The sequence below is a fragment of the Chiroxiphia lanceolata genome, chromosome 15, assembly GCF_009829145.1.
Source record: "Chiroxiphia lanceolata isolate bChiLan1 chromosome 15, bChiLan1.pri, whole genome shotgun sequence".
NCBI lineage: Eukaryota > Metazoa > Chordata > Aves > Passeriformes > Pipridae > Chiroxiphia > Chiroxiphia lanceolata.
The window spans coordinates 18,305,131-18,328,179 of NC_045651.1; the positions used below are offsets into that span (position 1 = coordinate 18,305,131).

Consider the following 23,049-nt stretch of genomic DNA (forward strand, 5'->3'; position numbering starts at 1 on the left):
TCACTGTGCTTCTCAGAGGATAAAGACAGTTGGTATTACCTGTCTATTTTTATGTCCCTCCTAAGCAGTGTGTGTTCCCCTCAGTTTTAATGTCATTAGATACAACGAGCTGGGGAGAGGAGGGACTCGGTCACAATCCTTCAACTCAGAGCTCCAGCTGGCAGGCAGCTACAAACTGCAGGGAGAACCAAATGCCTCCGTTTATTTTTAAAATAGCCATGATGAAGTTTGACAGATGGAGCCTTTCATCCAGCTCACACCATTGTTCTCTCATTAGAGCTGATCTGGCTCACCCCGTGGGAGCCTGAGCAGGAGCTGCTCTCGAGGAACAGGGAGTCCCCACTGCTGCCTCTGGAACAGCCCTGGGGTGGAACCAAGGTTTTGGGTCAGCAGTGAGAAGCCTCAATCAAACCTCCAGTTTTCCTAAGGCCTTACCCTGGAATCAGGGGTCTAGAATCTGTGCTTCTTCCTGGTTAAACCATTAAAGACCCAATCACAGATCCTTATGAAATGTCTTCTCATCCACAACCCCCATTGCCTTGGGCCCTCACCACCAGCACATGCTGGTCAGTGTTTTTTAAATTTGTTCTGTCTTAGCAGGCTGGGCAATACAAAATACCTTTAATTAATTCCCCTCAACCACATTATTTCTTATTAGCTGCTATCTTCATAGCAAAGCAGTTTCACAAAGGTCAGATTAAACCTCTCTTAGACTTTTAAAAACCAGCTTCACACATTCTTTTCAAACAAACGGGATTTTGGTTTGTTTTAAATAATAGGGCCAGGGTTTTCAGGTGGTTGTTACCCTACTTTGAAGGTGTAATCCAGCCAGCAGAGGATGGATACCACCACACCTGCAACCCTGTCACAAAATGGGAAGGGGTTCCATATGGACTGGCACAGGCTAAATACTGGGCAGGTGTCTCATGTAATGACATGGGACAAATAATTTGGGGACAGGGATGGGACAGGAGCAAGGAGACCCTCATGCCGTGTAACAGCAGAATTCATCAGTGCAGGGAGAAAGGTTCTGGCCTTCCTCCCCTGTCTTACCTTGCAGGAGAGGAATTCCTGACCAGCAGCCTTGCAGGACTGATTGCTGAGAGCTGTTGAGGCTTTCTCGAGTGTTAAATCTGCCAGAGCTCCCTCTGAGAACACAGAGAGCTCTGTGTGTGTGCAGGGAGAAAGCCACACTGCTCTTCCAACTGCCAAGAGAGTGCCAAGTGTTCCAGAAACATCCAGTGCCGGAGACAGTGCAAACAACACGTGTGGAGAGACATGACTGGAACCAGCAGTGGAACCCAGGGAATTCCCACCAGCCAAGTCAAGGTGCTGCAGGCTGTGAATGCTGCACTGAGGGGGCCCTGCTGCAGGAGCAGGACTCGGGGTGCTGGGTTAGAGCAGATGAGGGTCCCGAGGTCCCCACACACCCAGGCCAGGCAGCACCACGTCTGGGACATGGGATTTGTTCATCCTACACCAGGGAAGGTTTTCATTTCATGGTAGGGCTCCTCCCTCCCCCTGAGCAGCACCTTCCTTTTCTCTCACAAGCTGTGACTTGACTGCCTGTCTTGTGGAAGGAGGCAAGTTGTCTTTTGCAGTTTCCATGAAATAAAATGTAAGCTTGGTCTGCACCTGGAATAGCCCGCCAAAAGGTGATGTCCACGTAGTAGATTGCTGAAGGAAACAGGGCTGTGACTGGCTCTGCTTCCCTCCCATCCCTTTGCTCTGTCTCAGGCATCATCACCAGCTGTGTTAACCCATGGAAATGCAGCAGAAAAATCCCACACACAGTAATTAACATGCTGTAACTTTATCCCACAACAACCACAACCTCATGTTTTCCCCCATGTTTTTTGAGCCTAGGGGTGTAGTTTCTTGCCCATAAGCTGGATGGCATCTTAAAACCCATGAACAAACCTGCTTTTCAAAACCTCTGCAGATCTCTATGATCAACATTCAAAAGCAAGCACTAATGGGGGTCGACTCTAAAAGGCAAAGCCAGTGCTGAAAGGCCCATCAGGGCCCTTGTTCCCAGTCGGGGTAAGATGCCATACTGGGATGGGGACAGTTCACCTGGAGCCTCCCAGGACACACTGTACTTCCTTCTGGCAGCACAGGTCCCTCCTGCACACCCACTCCAGCACTGGAGTTACCAGGAAGGAACAAACACCAGTGGTTCAGCTTCAGCAGGTTAAAAGTGTCACTTACCTTTGTGGTTCTGCCAGCACTCAGAACGGGGCTTCTGGCCCCAAAAAACAGTTACAGGAAGGAGCTGCTCTTGTACCAGGACTGGTCTTGTTACAGAAAAGCATTTTGGATAGTGGGAGCTGCACTGATTCCCTTCTCTCTGGCACAACAGGGGCACAGGCTATTAACACCATTCCTGGACAAGTGAGGAGTGACAAGATGAACAGCCCCCCCAGAGGTGACAATGACCATGTCATTGGATTGTGTGTAGCAAACACCACAGACACAAGTTGACTCCAGCTGCAGCTGAACCCATCCTGTGGATCCCATTTGCTGCACCCCAGTTACTGCTGAGAACGTGCCAGGGGCAGTGAGTGCTGGCACAGCTCTGGTGTGGTTATGGCTGGTTCTGTGAGGATTGTTGTTCTGGGGAATATTCAGTCCTAACCCTCACCCAGACTCCCCTTGCTGGTGCCTCATTTCAGGCCAGACTTCCAGATTCCTGAAGCTGCCACCACCTTGTAAACAAAGCTGCAAATCTGAAATCTCCTACGGTGAGCACCTACAGAAGGGTTTTAAACCACCCACAGAAAAAACAAAGCAATTCTGAGCTCCCTCATCCACCACAACGTCCTCCACTCATAAACCCCACAAAAAGGAACTGTGTCACCACTCAGACACCCAGGAACCACTACAGGTGAGGGTGGAGCTGTCCCACTGCAGCCAGACTTGGTGTCACTACTCACAGGGAGGCGTGTGATGGCTTAGGAAAATTCATATACCATTTGCACAATAAGAATTGATCAAGAGACAAGAAAACTGCAGAGGGAAGAGTAATGCAATAGTTATACCTCATTTCTGAGGCTGCATCTATACAGTTGTTGGTTGTTTTTTCCCCCTAATTGCTTTAGTGCGTTAAATTCAATTTGAACAGTACTTACAGTTCAATTCTGCAGGAAGGCAGAGGGTGCACAGAGATGGAGCGAGGGCATTAACTCCTGGCAGGTCCCAGAGCTCCCCCTGCTCCTCCTCAGCAGGTGTGCAACTGCAACCCCGCTGTGGCCGAACCAGGGCCATGACAAACAGAACTTAATCAACCCTTCTGAGCAATTTGGAAAAAGAACAAAACGCTTTTATCCCAATTCACCTACCCAGCTGGAATCTGACTCGACAATAGCTCCAAACCGGATGAAAGCTCTGCCAAAGAAATTAGACTGGTGTGCCTCAAAAGAGAACACAGGCAAGTTTAAAACAGTCATCAAAGCAGCAGCAAAGCTGTTTCGGGCACAGCTCAGCTCACACGGGGCTCCAGCTGCCCCCTGCTCTGTGCAGGGCACCACAGATGTGCAGACACACAGAGCCCTCCAAGAGTACGGCAGCTCCGAGTTCACGGCCCCCAGGACACAGCTGGGTCAGAGCCTGGTGCTTCCCACCCGGTCCCCCTGCCCCTGGCACACACGTGGGGCCTCATCCCTGCCCGTGGCAGCAGGGCCAGGCAGGGATGGGCAACGTTGGGGGAACATGCTTGTCAGGGGGTTTGTCCCTCCTGCCTGCAAGTAGCAGGAGACCCCAGACCTTCTCCATGGGCCCAGCCTGGGCATCTTCAGGCCATGGAGCTGTGACAGCTGAGATTTATTTCCAAGTTCTAATTTATGCCAAGGGCCTCCCGAGTTTGAGTGGCTGTCAGTACCACCCCCAGACACAGGACTCAGTGCACCAGCCTCTCCACCTTGGCAAACTCCTGGTCACAGACACAACTGCCCTGGGAGCCCGGGGGGCTCCTGCCACACTCACCCACCCCTGTTCCTGCTGCTCCTCACCCACTGCAGCCTCACCCTCCAACACGAGGCAGGGCACAGGGGGGAGCTCCCTTCAAACCTCCTGCTCAGGACTGGCTTTGGGCTGCTCCCACCCCTGAGCCCCAGGGACAGCAGCAGCCTGGGGAAGGGCAGGAGGTTGGGGCAGGCAGCTGCCCAACACGGGGGTGCACAGGGGACATCTCACTTCAGTCACAGGGCAACAGGGTTAATGGGGGGGGACACTGGGATCACGTGAGGGTTGGGAATCTGGCCACAGCACGTTGTTGTTGCAGTGGTTACACCTGCATACAAACCATGGTTTTAACAGATGTTTGTTAACAAGTCAGTTTTGTTTTATTAAACCCAACTTTGGTACAAGCAGGTCATTCCTGAGATTCATTTACAAGGTTGTTTAAAACAAAGATAAACTGGGGCCTCTCCCTGTTCCTGTGTGAAGTTACTGTGGCACAGACATCACACTTTGTTTTTCCCCCTTCCTTTTTTTTTAAACAAGTATTTGTGTAAGGGGAAGTCAGTCTGTAACAAACACAGAACTCACATCAGGAACACTGAGATCCAGCTTTCAACCATCCCCCTCCATTAATATGTAACATTTAGTTGTCCTTTAAAAGGGTTCCCTTCTCACCCTCCCGTCCCAGTGGGATGAGTGGAGCCCAGGCAGGTGGGGTGGGCAGGGAGCTTCTGGGGAAGGGGTTCCAGTGTGAGCAGCACGTGCTGCCCTCAGAAAACTCAACAGAGGGAGGTTGGGGGGTTTTGGTTACAAAACCTGTAAGCAGACAGAAGAAAGCTGCACAGAGGAGTTATTGCTATGATAAGTGAGAATCCAGCTGAAGATTAGGGAGTCAGGCTATAGGTGTCAGGTTAGGGACATCAGGTTCTCCAGTTACACCCCAAAACCAGACAGGAGAGGACCCCTGGGACCCTGTTACTGTGGCAGCTCAAGCAGCAAAGCCAAAAGCCCCTCACACTACCCCAGCTTTGTCCCTCATCTCCCTGGAGTCAGTCAGTGTTAACTGCTTTGGAGGGGCTGTCACTCCAAAATTAGCATTCTGGTTTTAGTGCCAGCCATGCAGCAGCCTGAATTAGCAGTTTACCTTTTGGCAAATATCTTGGATTTCAACTTTACCCAGAAACCTGATCAAGCAAACTGTTCCCCGTCAAAAGACACGGTGCATCTTAGTCCTTGCTACATATTCTCTTCTGTGCAATGTATTGCAAGCTTAAAGGTGAAAGCACCAATTAATTTCTTCTGCATGAGATGTTTTGGCCTTAATAAATCTTCTAATTAATATCTTCCTGTTGTTATGGAGTAGGCACTGGGAAGACTAAAGAAGCTACAGAAAGAACAAAAGAGAATCAGTGTTTAAATTTCAGTTATTTACATTGAGTAAAGACAGCACGAAAGGTCAAAGCCCCACTCTAATGTAGCTGGGGCTGGGCACAGACACTGAACTTGGAGAAGCTCTCCCAGCTGCCATCACCTTCTTTGGAACTAGTAACCAGAGGACTGATTTAAGTTTCCTGAGGAAAGACGCTGATGAAACACCTGAGGAGTCCCATGGGATGGAGAGCCGGGATGGGAGAGCTGAGGAGCTGCCCCCAGCCCAGCCAGGACTGCAGGCACTGCCAGGCACACACGGAGCTGGGGCACACGGAGCTGGGGCACACGGAGCTGGGGCACACGGAGCTGGGGCACACGGAGCTGGGGCACACGGAGCTGGGGCAGTGGCTTTGCAGCCCCCTTGCCTGGAAGCCATCCCTCTCAGCTGCACAGTCTCCAGGGAGCGGCCGAGGACAAGGAGACCAGGCAGGGTTTGGGTTGTGTCCTGAGGGAAAGCACCAGCACATCCCAGGGCCCTGGTCTCTGGGACTGTAACACATGGGCAGCACTCACCTCACTGCTGAGGTTTTGTTCCTCAAGCTGGGGCTGCAGAACAAGCTCCCAGAGAAGCAGCATTGGAGCAGACTCTGCCTCAGCCCAGCTCCCCGTGTCTGAGCACAGCACCCACCTCAGTCCAGCACCAAACACAGCCCAGGGGGCCCAAAGTCACCTGCACACAACTTTGTGTGTAAGCACTGGCCCAGAGAACAGAGAACAGGCCTTTGGGTAAAGCTTCAGTTCTCTGAAGGCAGAACCCCAGACCAACGCTGTGCTCCTTTGTTGGCCTCACCCTAAGCACAGGATGTGCCTCTTCAGAAAAGGACACAGCTCTGGAAGTGCCCCCAGGAACCCTCCAGCTCTGCTCCCTTCTCATCCTACCCTTCAATCACCTCTTGGGCACCATCACATCAGCAAAGCTGCTGGTAGAACCTGCTCAGCCACCAGACCCCACAAAGCAGATGTACCAACAAGCTTTAAGGCTCCTGCCCAACAGGGATGGCTTTGGAATTAATATCTTAGAATTTCTCCCCAGATTAAAAGATGAGGTGCATTACTGCATACTCTGTGATTAGCTAGTTGTTAATTAATGAGCTAATTATATTTTTGAATGCTCCCAATAGTCACAAGACAAGCCTGTGACTGGTAAGATTTGCAATCATGACACAGTATTATTTTGACAGATAATACAGATATGACTGGATAGCACAGAAAATGCACCATCAAATAAATGACACCACAAAAACTCAAAATACATGTGAGATTTAATAAAAGAAAAAAAGTACAAAGTGAGTGGAAAGAATGAAAGATAAAAAAAAAAACCCAAACCACGAACCCAAACACGCTGGGAATGACAAAGCAAAGGGATGCAGCACGTCCCAGAGGGTTGTGTCCCCCAGGCAGGTCCCCAGGAGCCTCCTTGGCCCCAAACCACCCACCCCATCTCCACTCTGGGGCACCCACCACAGCCAGGTGTGAACCCCCCTCAGAGACCCACAAAACAAAATTAAATTAGAAAGCAGACAACATACATGATAGTAAATGTTTAAATGATAAAAAAAATGGATAGTTTTTCCCATTAATACCGATCTTTTACAGATAATGTATAAAACAGCCAAAGGATGTGTAACTGAATGGTTTCAGTCATTTCTGAAGGGTTTTCTTTCACTTCTTCTACCCTACCAGATGTAAGTCTTCGGACTGGATGAGATTAGAATCACCACATATTTGTAACTTGTTAAATAAAAATAAGATATAGAACTACCTATATACCACAATATTTAAAATCTTGTCTCAGCCAAAGGAAAAAAACAAGTACTGGGGAAAAAAATATGACTGAGTCCCACTGGGGAGATTGTGATGTTGAAACAAGCAACTACAAGGACAAGGGCTGTCCACCACAACATAAAGTCAAAGTAATATAATAATCATAGTCATTAAAATATTCTTACATACATTCTGAATGTCATCTTCAGAAAAGCTGTAAATTTCTCTGCAATGCCCCATGGATTTGAAGGTTTTTACTCTTTCTTTGTAATCATCACTTTTATTAACTACCTGTTATTCTAGGAAAAAAGAATTGATCTCTGATGAGCCAGGGCAGAGAGAAATCATTTGCATAGATCTTGCTGGCTGCAGCATGAGATCAGGAGAGAACTATTGACTGGGAACACACTGGTGAGGCAGCTGGGGCCACACCAGTACCACCAGTCACTGTTTCATGCCAGCATTGGCCTTGAGAAGCAAAACACTGAACCAAAGAGTGCTGCTTGCTCAGGCAATTAGTGCACCAGAGTTTCTCTCATTAGCAAAAATCAATAACAAATAATTTGCTACATGATTGGACTGCAGTCAGAGGTGAGGTGGAATTGTCTTCTTGCACGAAACAGAGGGTTGGGTTCCTTGTCTGGGTTTGAGAAAACCACACTAACCCTCCCAACATTTGACAGTTACTGTTTAAAACACATCTAACCTGGAGGCACAGCCTTAATAATTAAATGTTCAGCTTTCAGCAGACTCCCAACAAGTGCAGAATTTTTACTCTTTGAACAAACAGCCTGTTCTAAAAGGTACCGTGAGGTCTTGGTGAGGTTCTTTCCTACGAGCATCAAGTAACACTGACAGGACTGTCAGGATATCCATGAAAGGCCAATGTCCATAGGAAACAGTTTGACACCTGAGCATGTATTCAGAAAGGAAAAACAAGCTGCTTTAATGGGATATGCGAGGTAAAGAACCTCAGAGTGCAGCAAAGCCCCTGGACAGTGGGGCCCAGGCCCTGCCCTCCCTCTGCACGGCACAGCAGGAGTTTGCTGACAGCCCAAAGACAAGTCTGGAGTAAAAACCATATCAGAAAAATCCTGCAACATTAATAACTAAATAAAAACACACACACTCACAACTAACACTTAGCCAGCCAGTGTTTTTATAAACTCTAAAGACACTATGTGAGGGTTATATAAAATATTTCCTTTGTTTAGCCTGGGATCTGATGGATAAATGGAATTGGGTCCAGCTATTTTTCCATGACAACATAGCTAGTAACTCTGTTCAGTTATTGTCCTGCCTAGTCACAAAATGATTTGAGTGGAAAAAATTAATATTGATCCTAATTATTCCTCTAAGCTCAGTTGCCCAGGAAAACAAGGCTGTGATTTCTAGGCATGAGGAGTGTCAAAGGAAGCCCCTTCTAAGAAGAACAGAGCCTGTCAGCATAAACACAGAGCACAGCTCAGAAGCAGGGGTTCTCCTTATTAGGCACATTGCAAGTTTAAGGTTAAAGAGTAAAAGTAAAGATGATGGCTTAAATAGTTTCCACAACAGTAAATACACTGGTAAGTGACAACTGAAAAGTTACACAAATCCTGTAGTTCCACATTATACAACAAACTCTTATGAAAACCTTTCTCTATAAATGTTCTACTTTAGCAGTTAAGAAAATTCAAAACATTGTCCCATGAATTTTATTAACCACTCTCTCTCTCTCCTTATATATATATATATATATATATATATATTATAAATGATGTAGAAAGTGTTTAGAGTAATTCAGGATTAAATACAGAATTACTGGAACGAGGGTTACTCTAAGATTCCCAGGGCAGGAAGCCTAAGCATTGTGTTTTACTATCCATTCTAAAAATTTGAGAATTTTGTTAGAAAAATAAACATTTCAGCATTTTTCATACCACTCCTCTCACTGTGCATGTACTGGGGAAGGTCATGAGCAGTCACCTTAGCCAATTAAAAAAACTAAATGCAGAAAGCAATTATTCAGCTGGTGGGTAAGATGAGTTCAGACAGTTATGGTCAGTTCGTACTCGGCTGCTCAGTCACTGGGTTTGGAACAAAACATCTTAACTTGAGGGGTTAGCTGGCTTTGTTTAACAAAATGTACAGGTTAGGTCAGTTCCTGCAAACCTCCTGATAACTCTGCACAGGTGACAGAGGGTCACTGCCACCACCGGAGACGCTCATTGTCACTTTGGTCCACGCACACAGTGTTATGAGAAGGGTCACAGGGTGGGAAACTCAAGCAACAACACATGAAAGCACCAAGTCCACTCTTGGCCTGAAAGTCTGTGTGTGATTAACTGAAAGAAACAAAACATAAAAAAAAAAAAAGCATGAATTAAAGTTATGAAAATCAAACAAAAGCAAAATGTAGCAAAATATGTTAAAACCAAGGGAGGAGGAGGAGGAGGACAAACACTGCTGGGGCAGCTGAAGGCTTCAGATGAGAGCATCCCCCAAGGCCCTCTGCACAGCACAAACACTCTGCTTTCCCCCAGCACCTGCAATCCTTCCATCACCACCTTTCAGGTATTGAAGCTGTCAAAACCACTGTCTTGAACCAGGAGATGACAGAAGGTTCAACTAGTTCTCCTAAATTTAGAAGCAAGGAAAAACACCCCTCCTGCAGTCTCACAATACATTCCCAGTTCCTGTGAAGTCCCCACATGTTGTCCCCAAACCCTGGAGCTCCTCCATTCCCATCCCATCCCTGGAGGAGCACGGGGACTCTCTGGCAGTGATGCCCCCCCAGGGACCTCTCTGGGTCCCCCTCCCCTCCCCTCGTCTGCCCACAGCCGTGGGCACACAGCCCCAGCCATGGGCTCGGGGGGGGAAGTTTGGTTGCTGGTCCTGGAGAGAGCACTGCCAGCCACCAGCTCACCAATCCCAGCTGCTTCTAGGCTGGCTGGGTGGACAGATCCTGGTAAGAAACCTGGCAAAGATATTCCTGCTGCTTCCCTGGGAACACCCAGATCCTCTCAGTGCCCGCAGGGTCTGTGGGTGTCACCAACCCCCTGCCTGGAGCACTGCAGGGGGGGCTCAGGCTGTGCTGGGACACTCAGGGCTCACAGCACCCTCAGCTCCCTTCGATGCTTCCCAGACGAAGAGGGGGCCTGGGAAGTCATGTCACTGGCAAAGCCAAGGGGGAGGTACCTTCCTTTGAAAGTTTTATTACAAACTTTGTTATTTAACTTGAGCAGAAATCCCCAAAAAACACACTAGCTCACAGGTAATGCAAAAAAAACCCCAATGCAAAGCCATCCTGGCCATGCTGCACCTCCTCCAGCTGCAGAGCCCCAGCACTGTGCAGGGTCCCCCCGTGCAGAGCAGATGCTGTGGGTGCCCCTCACACCTTTGCACCCCTTGAGCTGCCTCCCTCCTGACCACGGCCTGTGTCCACCACCACCCAGCAGAGGAAGGGTCAGACTCACATCTCCAGGAGGGCTAAACCCAGCAAAGCACAGGAAACCCATTTCTGCTGCAGCCAGAGGGAGCTGAGGGGGAGCTGCAGCGTTTCCTGGCTCACCTGCACAGTCCATGCCCACCACAGTGACAGTGTGTGGCTCAGTGTGCTCACCTTCCCCAGGGCAGCCCTGGGCCCCAGGAGTCAGCCTCTAACTCACAAGTGAGCTTAGCTGGACTAAACCCTATTTTCAGCAAACTACTTGGCAAACCATCTGGACTCTGTGAGGTGGGCCATGCCCAGAGCATGTCAGAGGTCTGCAGAAGAGAGTGCTTTGGTTTTAACACCAACACATTTACACTCCAAGGAAACACTTAAATAATCTACCCTGTTATCTAACACAGGCAGAAACAAATTACTAGGATGTCAGTACACAGAAGGAGCTCCTCTGGTGCTGCAGTTCACAGCAGGGAACTGACAGAGCACAAGATCTCATCAGCAACGTGAAGCCAAACGTTGTGCTGTCAAGCACAAACTCAGATGTTGCTACTCTCTATGGTGTTTTTTTCTCTTGTCATCATTAAGAGGCTCAGAAAGCCTTGTCACCAGTCTCTTCTGGGTTTGACACAATGCAGTTCAGGCTCTTGAGCTCCTTCATGCAAGGGGAAGTAACAAAAAGTGCTGGAATAGCAGAATTACCAGCTTGCATGATGGTGCATCTCATTTTGCTCCCTGGCTAGTGTTCCTCAGAGACTGGCTTGAATGGAAGCAGGATCACATCCTCTACCTTTTCTTTTAAAATCTGTCCTCCTCCTGCTCTATCATTACACAACCAGGTAATGCTGAGCAGCATATTTATATGCCCTCACTTCTGCTGGCTTCAGCAATGCCAATTAACTTGCAGCAAGCTAAGATAAGAGTTCTGCCTTTAGGGGAAATGAATTTTCTTGTAATCAGAACTGTGTCTTGGAGCCCCATTTCACACAGAGCCCTAATGAATTTCCAAAGCATCTTTACGCTAAGCTGCTGTTTCCTTCTTTACAGCTCTGCCTCTAAAAATAAAGTAAGCACATTCTCTGAAGAAGCCCACGGCCTGCAGCAAGGCAGTGAGTGATGGGGACTGGCCTGTAGGAGACATTACAGCTGTGTCAGGGTTGTCCCCACTCCTCTCTGCTAGGCAGAAGATGCAGATTATTTCCAGTCCCTTCCCACTTGTCTCCAGGAGCAGACAGCTTGCAGGACCACCTGACTGGCTGTCCCAGAGGCAAGAGTGAATCCACAGAACCAGACAATGTCTGGCCTTCAGACAATGGCCCCAAATTGCAACCCCTCCCACCTGCAGCTGCCCAGGCTTCTCCTGGGCAGTGCCAGGGCACAGGAGGACCCTGTCTCTCCTCTGCTTTAAGCAAAGAGTCAGAAGGTGGGGATTAGGATTCCAAAATCCCCTTTTCCATGTGCTGTCCAAACAACTGACCAAACATTAAAGCATCTGAGCGGACCTCCAGCTTCCCAGTGGCAGACTCCAGTTCAGACACTTACTTTTTCTTGTCTTTGTCCTTCTTCAGTGGCTGCTGTGAGGTAGCCTGCAAGGATTGGGACTGCAAGGTTTCCACCGCCACTTTCCGCCCTGTTGAAGGCATTCATCTCTTCCTCCAGCTCCCTCCTCTTCTCCTCCACCTTCCTTTTCTCCTCCTGGTGTATCCTTTTCAAGTGCTCAAATTTCTCATGCAGCTGGCAGAAGACAGACCCTCTCAGCACCTCCTCCAGCAGACACTGGGCTGTGCTCCCCCTGCCCCAGAGCCCCTGTCACACCTCCCACACGAACCCCCCGCCCCCAGGGTGCTGGCAGGGTCTGGCACCCAGCACCCACCAAGGGCAGGAAGACTCAATAAATTCAGCTCTACCTGGTGCCCCACAGCAAAGCAGGAGGAAGTGTGAGCCCTGGAAGGTGCACTGAGGATCCCAGCTCACCTGCAGCCCTGCACAGGGCTGGTGACACTGTGGCCTCTTGTTCCTCTCTGGTTCTGAGGATGGCCCAGTTAACTCTTCCCCAGTCCCAGCTGCCCCTTTACCTCTGCTGTCCAGAGGGCTCAGGGGGGAAGTCTCCCTGACATGGATGCTCCCCTAAGCATCTGCCACTGCCTTTCTGTCACCAGACAGCACCAAGTTTCCTGCATATGGCAGGGAAGAGGTTTCTGAGGGACCTAAACCAGGGATACTGTGTGTGTTTGTGCCTCACTGAGGAGTCTCCTCAACAGCTGCCTGTGCTTCCAGGACCCAGACATTGCCCAGACCCAGATTCCCTGCTGGCTGTGTTCTGGGCTCCTCACAGGTTTTGGCACACCCACCTCTCTCTCCTTCTCCTTCAGCTCTGCCTCTGTCTCCTTGACTTTGTTAACAAACATTTGTCTCATTTCTTCCTCTTTCCTCTGGAGCTCGCCCAAGAACTCTTTCCTTTTGGTCTCGTACGTTTCTTGGAGGCTGGGGAAGAAAGCAAATGAAATCCAGACTCTTTGGACACCGATGAGTGAGGGATGGGGAAATGCATGCCTGTCTGTGTTGCTATAAGACAGTCAGAGAAGGGAATATCCAAGTCAGCTGCAAAGTTCAAACCCAGTGCTACTATTTTCCAGCCCCGCACCGTGGATACCACCTACAAAGCTCCCACTTTTTGGGGCTGTCAGTACCAAACTATGGCTCTAAACTGATGCTAGATGTGAAGGCCTCTCACCTGAAGGGCTGGCTGTCTGGGTCTGTGTCCTTGAAGCCCATCTCCTCCAGTTTGCACCTCCTGTACAGCTCGTAGTGGCGGGTGTGGGTCTGCTCCCGCAGATCCTCCATGTTCACCCGAATCAGCATCTCCCGCAGCTTCACAAAGTCACAGTGACTCTCATTCTCCACTGAGGAAGTGAGAGGACAAGTCAGCAAACTGCAGGCACGGTGGGGGAGCACAAAGGTATGCACAGATTGACTCCAGACACTCCCAGCCCAAGGAATTCTGCTCGGGGCACAACACAGCCCCTTGGCTGGAGGGATTCCTGCCGACCTTCCTACCTGCTGGTAGGAATGGGAATTCAAAGGAAAGATTGTCCAGCCCCCAGGAGGCTGCACAGGAGGAATCTGCACTGTTGAGCAGAGCAGAGGGGCTGGCAGGGCCAGGGCTGGGGTGGGGTGTGTGAGCACACGGGGTTGGGGTGGGCACCCTCACCTTGCACCACTCCCCACGGGTACTGCCGAGCCCGCACCAGCTTGTTCCCAACCTTCACCTCCTCCGTGCTCCCCACCACGGCAAAGGGCAGATGAGCCTGAAACAGAGCCAAGGCAGGGACTCAGAGCATGGGGCAACCCCCCAGAGATCAGCCTGACCCTGAGACCCCCCCTCCCCCAGGCACAGGATGTGCTTCCATGATCCTCCCTCCGAACCTCCCGATCCCTGACACTCGGAGCAGTTGCTGCCATGACCTGGGATGTCACACCAGGAGCAGTGTGGGGCCACAGCACAGCTCCCCAGCAGTGCTGGCTGGGGAGATGTTGTAGGACACCAAGGTCACTCCTGCTCTCCTCTCTCCATTTCTCAGGCTGCTCTCGCACGTGCCAGGCGTGGGGCACTCCCTGCCCTGCTGAAAGCACAGCCAAGGACATCCACACACGGGCCTTGGCACAGCTCGGGGGGTGTGGGACTGCAAGGGACATGTGCAGCACACAGTGTGTGCCTGCTGCTCTCCAGGTCTGCAGAGCACCAGGCACAGTGAGGAAACAGGGCATCATCCCTGGGATTGCAGGGGAGAGCCACGGAGCGGGTGCTTGGGCAGGGCAAGGCTGACAGAACCCTTCACAACGAAGAAGAAATGGATCCAGAAGGGTGGAACGGGGAGAGAAGTGGCCAAAAATATTTTCATTGGGGAAAGGAAGGAAAAAGAAAAAAAGCCAGCAAGCATGACACCAGCTTTTCTCTCCAATGTATACAGCTTGCAATTATTAAAAAGAGTGAATCCTCCAAATTTTCTATGAATTCAGCAAACAGAACTATTACAATGAAAATATATATCTAGATGACCCAGAATTACTGAATTTAAAAAAAAGGAAAAAAGGGGGGGAGGGTGAAAGAAAAGACAAAGCATTTAATCAGAAACAGCTATGCAGGAAAAAGTTCATTTTGATAAAAAAGATGTTTCTGATCTATAAAATTAACATGGAAACATTTCAGCTGTTTCTACTGCAATAGCTGCACTCTAATTTGGGAGACAGGAAGCTTGAAAGTGTTTTGCATGTGCTTCAGCCAGGTCTGAATTTGATCTTTGAATTTCAAAAAAGACAAAATGGAAACTAACAATTTTCTTCTTTACTTTAAATTGGGTTTTCTCTGCTTAGCCTCCTTAAGTCAGAAGGCTAATATAAAATCTTAACTGTCGAATTTTTATTCAAAACTTCTCCTTCCTCAAATGTAAAGTAGCCTAAGAGCAGACAGAATGGATTTTGAAGAAAGTATTTTTCAAAATTCAGTAAAAACAATTCTCTGGAGTTTCTCCAGAGAGCCCCAGATTAAACATGAGCCACAGTTTAATTAATTCTGTATGCAACAGCCTTCGGCATCTGTCAGACTCACAGCTCGACTTTCCAACAGATTCAGTGTCTGACACTCCAAAGACACTTGCCCTTCAAATGCATCTTTGTGCAGCAATTTAATTTGTCCCAGCTCTTGGCAGCATCACTCACATTCATCACAGAGTTGATCTCAGCCACTGCCTCATCGTCCGTGGGGAACTGGTAGATCTGCACTCCATTGCTGACCAGCTCGCTCATGATCTTGATCTTGAACTTGTGCAGCTCGCTCTTGGAGATGGTGTCTGCCTTGGCAATGATGGGGATGATGTTCACCTGAGCAGGGAGGGAGGAAGGACACACCCCCAGGTGAGCAGCCCTGTCGGAGTGACCCGGGTCCTGCCCCACTGGCTGCTTTACATTTACACTTCACAGTTCCTAAAACCACCACGGGGCTGTGTTTGCTCAGGAGCTGCAGCTGAACACTAGAGGGAAGGGTTTTCCAGCACGATCAGGCTACAAGGCTCAGACAAACCACCCACCCTGAGCTAAGTGCACAAGAGCAGATCAAAGCTCTCTCGTGTTACACACATCAGAGACAGGGGAACTGTCACATTCCTGCTGTCACCCCTCCACTCTGGCTGTGCTGACAGGCTGCTTTAGCAGACAAGCACAAGGCTGAAACACTGCACTGAGCTGATGGAGCCTTGCCCGTGCTCAAGCAGAGAGAGCAGGGACTCCTCAGGTTTCTGGCAGTACCTGTGGATCCTCCCCAGGGACTCCCTGAGCCTCTGGGAGAGGATCACACCTCGGGCACGCTGTGTGGGTTACATGGACCACCCAGGGAAGGTGCAGAGTGCCACACAGCAGACTGGAGATCTGCTTTCATGCTGCTCTTGCTCAGCTTTGGTTTCACATCAGCCAGCAGTCACCAAACCCCACACAGCTTCATCAGCCCAGGCTTCAAAGCCACCCACAAGCTGCAGGGTGGGGAGGTCCCCCTGTCCCCAGTACCCACTACGATCAAGAGTAAATGAGGGCCACATCCCACATCCCTCAGGTGGGATGGGGCTCACTGTGGCCTCAGCTACAGCAGGGCAGGACCTGTCACAGGAACCTCTGTTAGACAATGCTGCTGTGCCCAGAAAAGCCAAGTGTGATACTGCAAACCCCTGCTAAACAAACAACAACAGAACTCGTCTGTCTGAACAGCAGCCAAACTCAGAGCAGTAAAACACAAGAATTCAGACAAATAAGGGGAAAGTCTGATTTGCCATCTAACATTTCCCAACAGCCAACGCTTTTTGTCCTACAGAGCTGAAATTCATAGCAGCCAGCTGGTCTCCAATGGGTGCCCATTAAAATAAATGGCCTCACTTTCCCAGCTCAAGTTCTCTTTGTAGCTCAGTGTTTTTTCCATTCTCCTCGGGTTCCCCACCCCCGGCTCTGCTTTAGCACTCAGAAACACAAGAGCATTTACTTGCTACAAATGAAGATAGTCTCAATTTGCTCACTGCAAATTTATCTGAGAGACTAAATTCCTTTTTCTCAGCCACTGCCCTGGCCTCTTTCACCAAGGACCACAACCCCCCCAGAACAAGGCCTGCTGCTCACTGCACTGCTCAGCAGGTCGATGCCCTCCTTACAAGGGTAACAGGGCCATGGCCACAGCTGGGTGCCTCACTGGCCTGCTGAGGGCTGAGCAGGCTTGGAGCCGCATCTCCTGCAGAAAAGGGTCAGCTCAGGGCTCACGTGCCCCCCGCTCTGGAGTGGGATCTGCCAGGGGACAGGCAGTGCCAGGGAGCTGGGCTGGGCACTCTGCAGCCAGCCAGACACATCCCATCTACCTACAACCACTTCAGAAGATGCTTCTGCTCTCCGCCTGTAACTAAATATCCCAAACAACAGCTGGCCATGAGCTCAGCCAAACAGATATTGTTTTACAGTACAATGGAAGATTTTGTTTACAAAACAGCTTCACCAGGAAGGGATTTTGTAAATTTTACACTAAAAGTAAGATTTGTTATTGAATCATCACACGGATTCAAGAGCCTGCCCTGCACCTGATGCCATGCCACTGGTGGGCTAAAGCAAAGGTGGAACTGAGCCAGGGCCCTACAAACTCTCTGTTAAACCAGGCTCAGAGGCTGAGCCAGCAGAGCACGGGCAAAGCATTGCCTCTGATCCACCTTTCACCTCCATGGGCTCTGCTCTTCAGCTGTACAACAGGAGCCACCAGCCACGTGAAGCTGCCCGAGAGGCAGGCCCAGGGTCAGGAGTGCTCACCCAGCAGGGCATGTCCCCTCTGCTCAGCCACAGCCACCACTCACTGTCACCACCCAGAGGGGACAGAACTGCCTGGGGGCTGCTGGCACCCCCTGCCCACACTGCCACGCACAAGCCTTTAGGGAGTGCCTGGAAAGCACCCCAGTGACCTGGGATGACACTGGTGCAGAAATGCAACATAAATCCCAAAATATCAATGGCTCTACTTGCTCATTCACTTCCATGTGCCCGCCTGTGTGAAGCCACCACAGCAGGAAACCCAGGATGTTCTCATGCCGTGGCAAGAAGGGATAAAATGACTCCAGAGAGCTCTATTTAAATGGAAGTTTAGAAATATAAAAAGCTTGCGTGTGCACAAAGTTTTCATCTCTGCACAAGTACAAAGGATTTATTTTGGTACTACCCAAGGACCACATTAAAGGCAGCCACAGGGAGATGTGAAAAGTAGGGAATGCAGAAGGAAAAGAAGAGAAATGCTTTGTGGGACCACCAGCACCAAGGGGAATCGTGCAAAAGCTTTCCTCCAAACATATTTCTGGGAACATGTAATGCTGGCACTGCACCAAGAGACAAGAGTTTATTAAGGGAAAGTTTTTGGATTCCTGATGAAGTCAGTGTAACAGGCACTACAGTTACAAACAGCCCACTGCAATGGGAAGCCAGTGCCTGCTCTGGGCTGGGGCCAAGGAAAAGCAGGCCTGAGCCCCAGGCAGGGAGGGCAAGGAGTAGGGACCGCAGCAGGGGGAACTCTGCCTGCCAGGAAAGTCCCACAGAGCTGCACAGGAACAGCAGCCAGAGAAGAGAGAGTGCTCCCCCTGTGCAATCCAGGGGAGCCCCAGGTCCTGCCCTGCCTGCCCTCTGTAGGGTGATCAGCACCTGCCACCTGAAAGGAACCACCTTGCTGCCAAAACACTTCTCTGAAAGACAGGAAACTCTTGTGAGGAAAACGAGATGCTGCTGCCACCAGTGACCTTTGAAGCCTCCTGCAGCTCCCTGGAAACCAGCTGGAACACCCAAAAGTGTGTCAGAAACTTGCTCTGAGCTGCAGGAACATCAGCAAGTAGCCAGTTAAATAACCACTGCCCCCCAAGGCAGAACAGCTTATGCACAAAGAAACAACCCCCAGCTAGACCCTCTCATGACCCACTTTTAGGATTCCCATGACCTTGAGAATCCTCACCCTATTTACACTTTCAGAAGACACTGTGATCTCCTATCCAGATCACCTGGCACTGCCAGCAGTGACAGCTCACACACTCCCTGTGCACCAACACACACGAATCTTCTCCTCAGCACTGACCACCACCTTCGGACATCTTCAGTTTTGGTGGCTCTCAGCCCCTCTGTCCCTGCTGACAGGTCAGGACAGCAAAGGTGGCTCCAGTTTCCACAGTTCAGTTGCTGGAGTTGGAAGGCTTCCTCATCTGCACAGCTGATAAAGCTGCAGCTGATGGCTTTATAAATACCAGCTAATCTGGGTAAGATTCTTACAGTGAGGGATGCTCTAGAATTTACACAACCAACCTGAAAAAAAAGGTTTTTCCTGACATTCTTCAGAAAAGTCTATGAGAAAACAAGCACAGGACCTCAGCAACCATCAGCAGACAAAGCTTTACCAGAGTCCTAAAAATGGCCCAGCTGCCATGCAGGAGTCCAGCACTTACATGAAAGGAACAAAACCTTCCACGTGACAATCAGGACCAACAGAAGCATTCCGGAAAGAGAGTCTGTGGTCTCCACTGCCTTACCTTGCTATCCAGCTTCTTCATTGTCACCAGGTCCAAGGACTTGAGCGAGTGCCCCGTGGGGGTGATGAAGTACAGGCAGACGTGGATCCTCGTGTCGTGGTAGTTGAAGAGGGACCGGCGGATCTTCAGCTCTTCTTGCAAATAGTTTTCAAACTGCGTATCAATGTACTCTACGATCGGCCTGTAACTAAAACCAGCCCATTAGCAACCAGAGACTGCAACAGCTTAAGGGCTTAAGGAGTTCTCCTGGACATTCCATGGTGTCACTTAAAGTGGAGTTATGAGACTCAAACAATTTAGCCTTTCAACAGGAAATGTGTGGTGTTTACACACAGACCTCATAATGCAAAGGTTGCTGGAGATTCCTGAGGCTGCACTGCAAAGTCTAAGGACAGTGAAGCATGGAAAGATGACTACTTGCCCAGACCAAACTCTGCCCACATCTGAGGGCTGAGCCATCTGGCTTAGCAATGCAACATGACAAGGAGGGACCTTGGAGTCCCAGAAGCCTTTACCTGGGGCTTGAACAAGACATTTGTGTAATTAAATGAGACAAGTCCAGAAACACCAAGCACTGTCACAGCAGATAATTCCTGACCCTGCACTGAGAACAGCTTGTTAACTGCTCACACCGCTGGAAGACACCATTCCCTGCTGCAAAGACTTCCCATGACCTCTCTTTTCGGCTCTTCACCCAATCCCCTCCACACCCAGCCCCCAGAGCCAGAGCCAGCACTGCCCCGCTACCAGCAGCAGCTCTGCAGTGCTGCGAGCAGACCCATGGGGAAGCACCAGGGGCAGCCCCGAAAGGCCGAGCAGATGGCACGAGACCTGCCTTTCATCTTTATTGATCTGGTCCCCGAATCCGACGGCGTCCACGATGGTGAGCTTCAGGTGCACGTTGCTCTCCTGCAGGTCGTAGGTGCGGGGCCGCAGCCGCACCGCGCTCTCGTAGTGACTCGCCTCCTCCGTCTCAAACGTGGTGTTGAACAGGGTGTTCATCAGGGTGGATTTCCCAATGCCAGTCTCACCTAGGAAGGACAAGTCATCGTCTCACTGCAGCATGGGTTCGTCACGGGTACCTCCAAGCACGTTAATTAGAGAGCACAGTAAATTATACTGTGAAAGGTGGCTACAAATCGCTCGTGGACAGACAGGTAATTGTCACACGGGATCTGCCTTTGTGAAGGCCTCTCATGCCCAATGCAAAGCCAGCACAGAGCACTTGGGTCTCATCTCCCAGTGAGTATCATAGAGCACAGCAAAACACACCATTTTCCTCTCTGTGTTCCCTGACTTTGCTTGGGATTCTGCACTAGAGAAGCTCTGGAGAGCACAATTTTAGGAGCCATTGAAGGATGCCTGGGATGCATCACAAAAAGCTACATCTCAGAATATTTGGCTGACAAGCTGTTTGTGAGCCAGAAAGGCTTTGAACTGCTGCTCCTCGTAACAAAACCAGACTCTGATCATTTCCAGATTGGCCAACAAGGGACTCCATTTAAACTGCTCATTCCCTGCACACAGAACCATTGGCCACGGCAGTGAACAGAGGCAAAACCCAAGGAGACAACCTGCTACTCCCTGCTCATTTCCCAGGCAGTCCATCCTGCTACCACTTCAGCAGAGACAGGCACTGCTGAGGAGCCCTACAGCAGATACCCTGCTGGGAGAGCAGGAGGGGGGGCAAAGTTCTGTTCCAGGGAGATCCCATGCCTGCTGCCAAGGGCTTTGGACTCTTTCCTTCTTCCAGCACCACAGGCTCTGCTCTTTGCAGGAGGATAAACACCTCACATTGCTCAGAGCAGGGCAGAGGCACATACTGCTTCCTACCAGCTGTGGCTAAGAGTTGTGCAAGGAAATAATGCCAGCTGGTGCTCCAGATTATTCTGAGAGGAGATATATGGAGAACTCACTACTGATGTCAACTGCATTCTCCTCTTCAGTTGTGGGCACTGTTGGGAGTAGGAACTGGCAAACAGGGTGGAGCTTTTTCTTTCTTGTCCAAAAAAAACCCCAAAGGCCAGATGAGAATGTAGAAGTATCCATTCTGGTATCCCCAAGAATGATACTAATTAAAACCATATTGCCCTCTTCTGCAGTTACCCTTCTGCTAAAGAACAAGTCTATGAAGTTCAAGACTGTGATTCCAGCCATGCTCTTTACTTGTGGTGTGGATATGCCAGAGTGGCTTGGGTATGGCACAGGCACCTTCTCAAAGCTGTCAGGTTGCCACTGAACAGTCGACACAAAGCCACAGGAGCTGCTGCCTCTGGATGTATTTTTGCTGGTCTAGCAGGTCACACTTCAGACCTCATCCACCATACAAGAACCGGCCAAATCAAAAATAATGCTCATCTCATCACTGGAAGCAATTTGTCTCCAGTACTCCAGACATGATTGCCTGCTAGATCACATCAATACCAAAGTTAAAACCACGAATATAATGAGGTTATTTTAAAGTCAGCCCCTTGCACCCGCTCACAATCTCCCAGATAAATGCACTACAATCAGTAAGAACAGGAACACTCCCCCTCCCTTTCCTAGCATAGAGGTGACCATGCTTCAAGCCCTCTGACCCACCTGGGAAGGCATTGACCAGGCACAGCTCAGACACAAACCTCTTATTCCCAGATTTGGGGTGCAGGTTTACACTCAGAAATGACCAAGTTACCACCAGCAGCTCTCAGCTAATCCATGGTGCATCTGACTGCATCTATCTGGACATCATATTCACCAAGAGCTGCATGCCAGCCGCCCCAGTTTGCAAATGGAAATACTTTACTTGCCATACACAGCCTTCCCTTAATCCTTCCTATTGCAAGGCTGCTGCAGTGGAGGGGATGAGCAATTCCTCACTGGTTACGGAAATTCTCCTGCTTTGACTCAATGTGATTTTAAGGGAGTTTGGCATTTCTGACTCGCTGAAGTCACTGCCAAGGCTTGTGGCACAGCAGGACACACAAGAAACCCTGGCCCCAAGCTCAGCCTGTGTGTGCTGGCAGAGGACTGTGCTCACCCACACAGAGGATGTTGAAGCTGAAGCCCTGGGTGACAGACTTGCTGACCAGCTGATCCGGGAGGCTGTCAAAGCCCACATGGCCCCCCAGGGAAAGGTTCCTCTTCTCTTCATTCTGGTAGGGAGAAGAAGCCAGATTAGCAAACTGCATTGAGATGGCAAATCAGGTTGATGAGGCCCAAGACCAGGATTACCCACCCTCCTGGGCACTGCACAGCCACCCACACAAACCCCAGCACTGCCCTCAAGAGCTTGTGTTCTGGCACACCACAGCACAACCCCAAACAGCCACCAACAACAGGAGAGGGGGTGTACAGCACTGATCTCTGGAGGGAACTGGGAGAACTAAGCTACCAAGCTCCAAAGAAAAGAAAACACCAGTGTGAGCTCCAACTCCAAGCAGCTGGGAGGGATCAGCAAAGGACACCCCACCACTGCGTGTTTTAGCACCCATTTCTCCTCAGCTTTTTTGATTTGATTGTCTGAAACCTTCCAGCACTGAATTCAGCTTGACAGCCTCTGCATTTCCCCCAAGCACTGATCTTCTTCCCTCTGCTGTTGCCACCACAGTGTGCTCTGTTTGCTCAGGGGGTGCTGCTCCTGCAGGCAAGGGCGAGGAACCCTCTTGCTTTACCATCTGTGACCACAGTTTTCCACCATTCTTCTGCTGTTCCTGTTCCTGCCTCCCCCGTGTGCACTTTGTTCTCCCTTCTGTCTCCTCCCTCCCCCAGATCACCTGTAGAAGCTTTGCTCAGGAACTTAGACAATAAAATCTGAGGAGACAGCCACTCTGTGACCTGTGCTGTACAGAAAGGCAGAGCAGAGCAGCTATAAAATCCAGCAGCTATAAAATCCAGCAAAAAGGAGCT

At 49.9% G+C, this 23,049-nt stretch overlaps 1 protein-coding gene across 1 annotated transcript in view; it reads right to left on the minus strand.

The window, feature by feature from the left end:
- SEPTIN8 (septin 8) overlaps nt 1–23,049 on the minus strand; it is a 40,409-nt gene that overhangs the window by 1,456 nt on the left and 15,904 nt on the right. Inside the window, 9 exon segments of the mRNA XM_032702515.1 lie at nt 12,125–12,210; nt 12,212–12,316; nt 12,934–13,066; nt 13,317–13,485; nt 13,794–13,890; nt 15,302–15,463; nt 19,162–19,348; nt 19,997–20,192; nt 22,181–22,295. Coding sequence (XP_032558406.1) covers nt 12,125–12,210; nt 12,212–12,316; nt 12,934–13,066; nt 13,317–13,485; nt 13,794–13,890; nt 15,302–15,463; nt 19,162–19,348; nt 19,997–20,192; nt 22,181–22,295 — 1,250 coding nt within the window.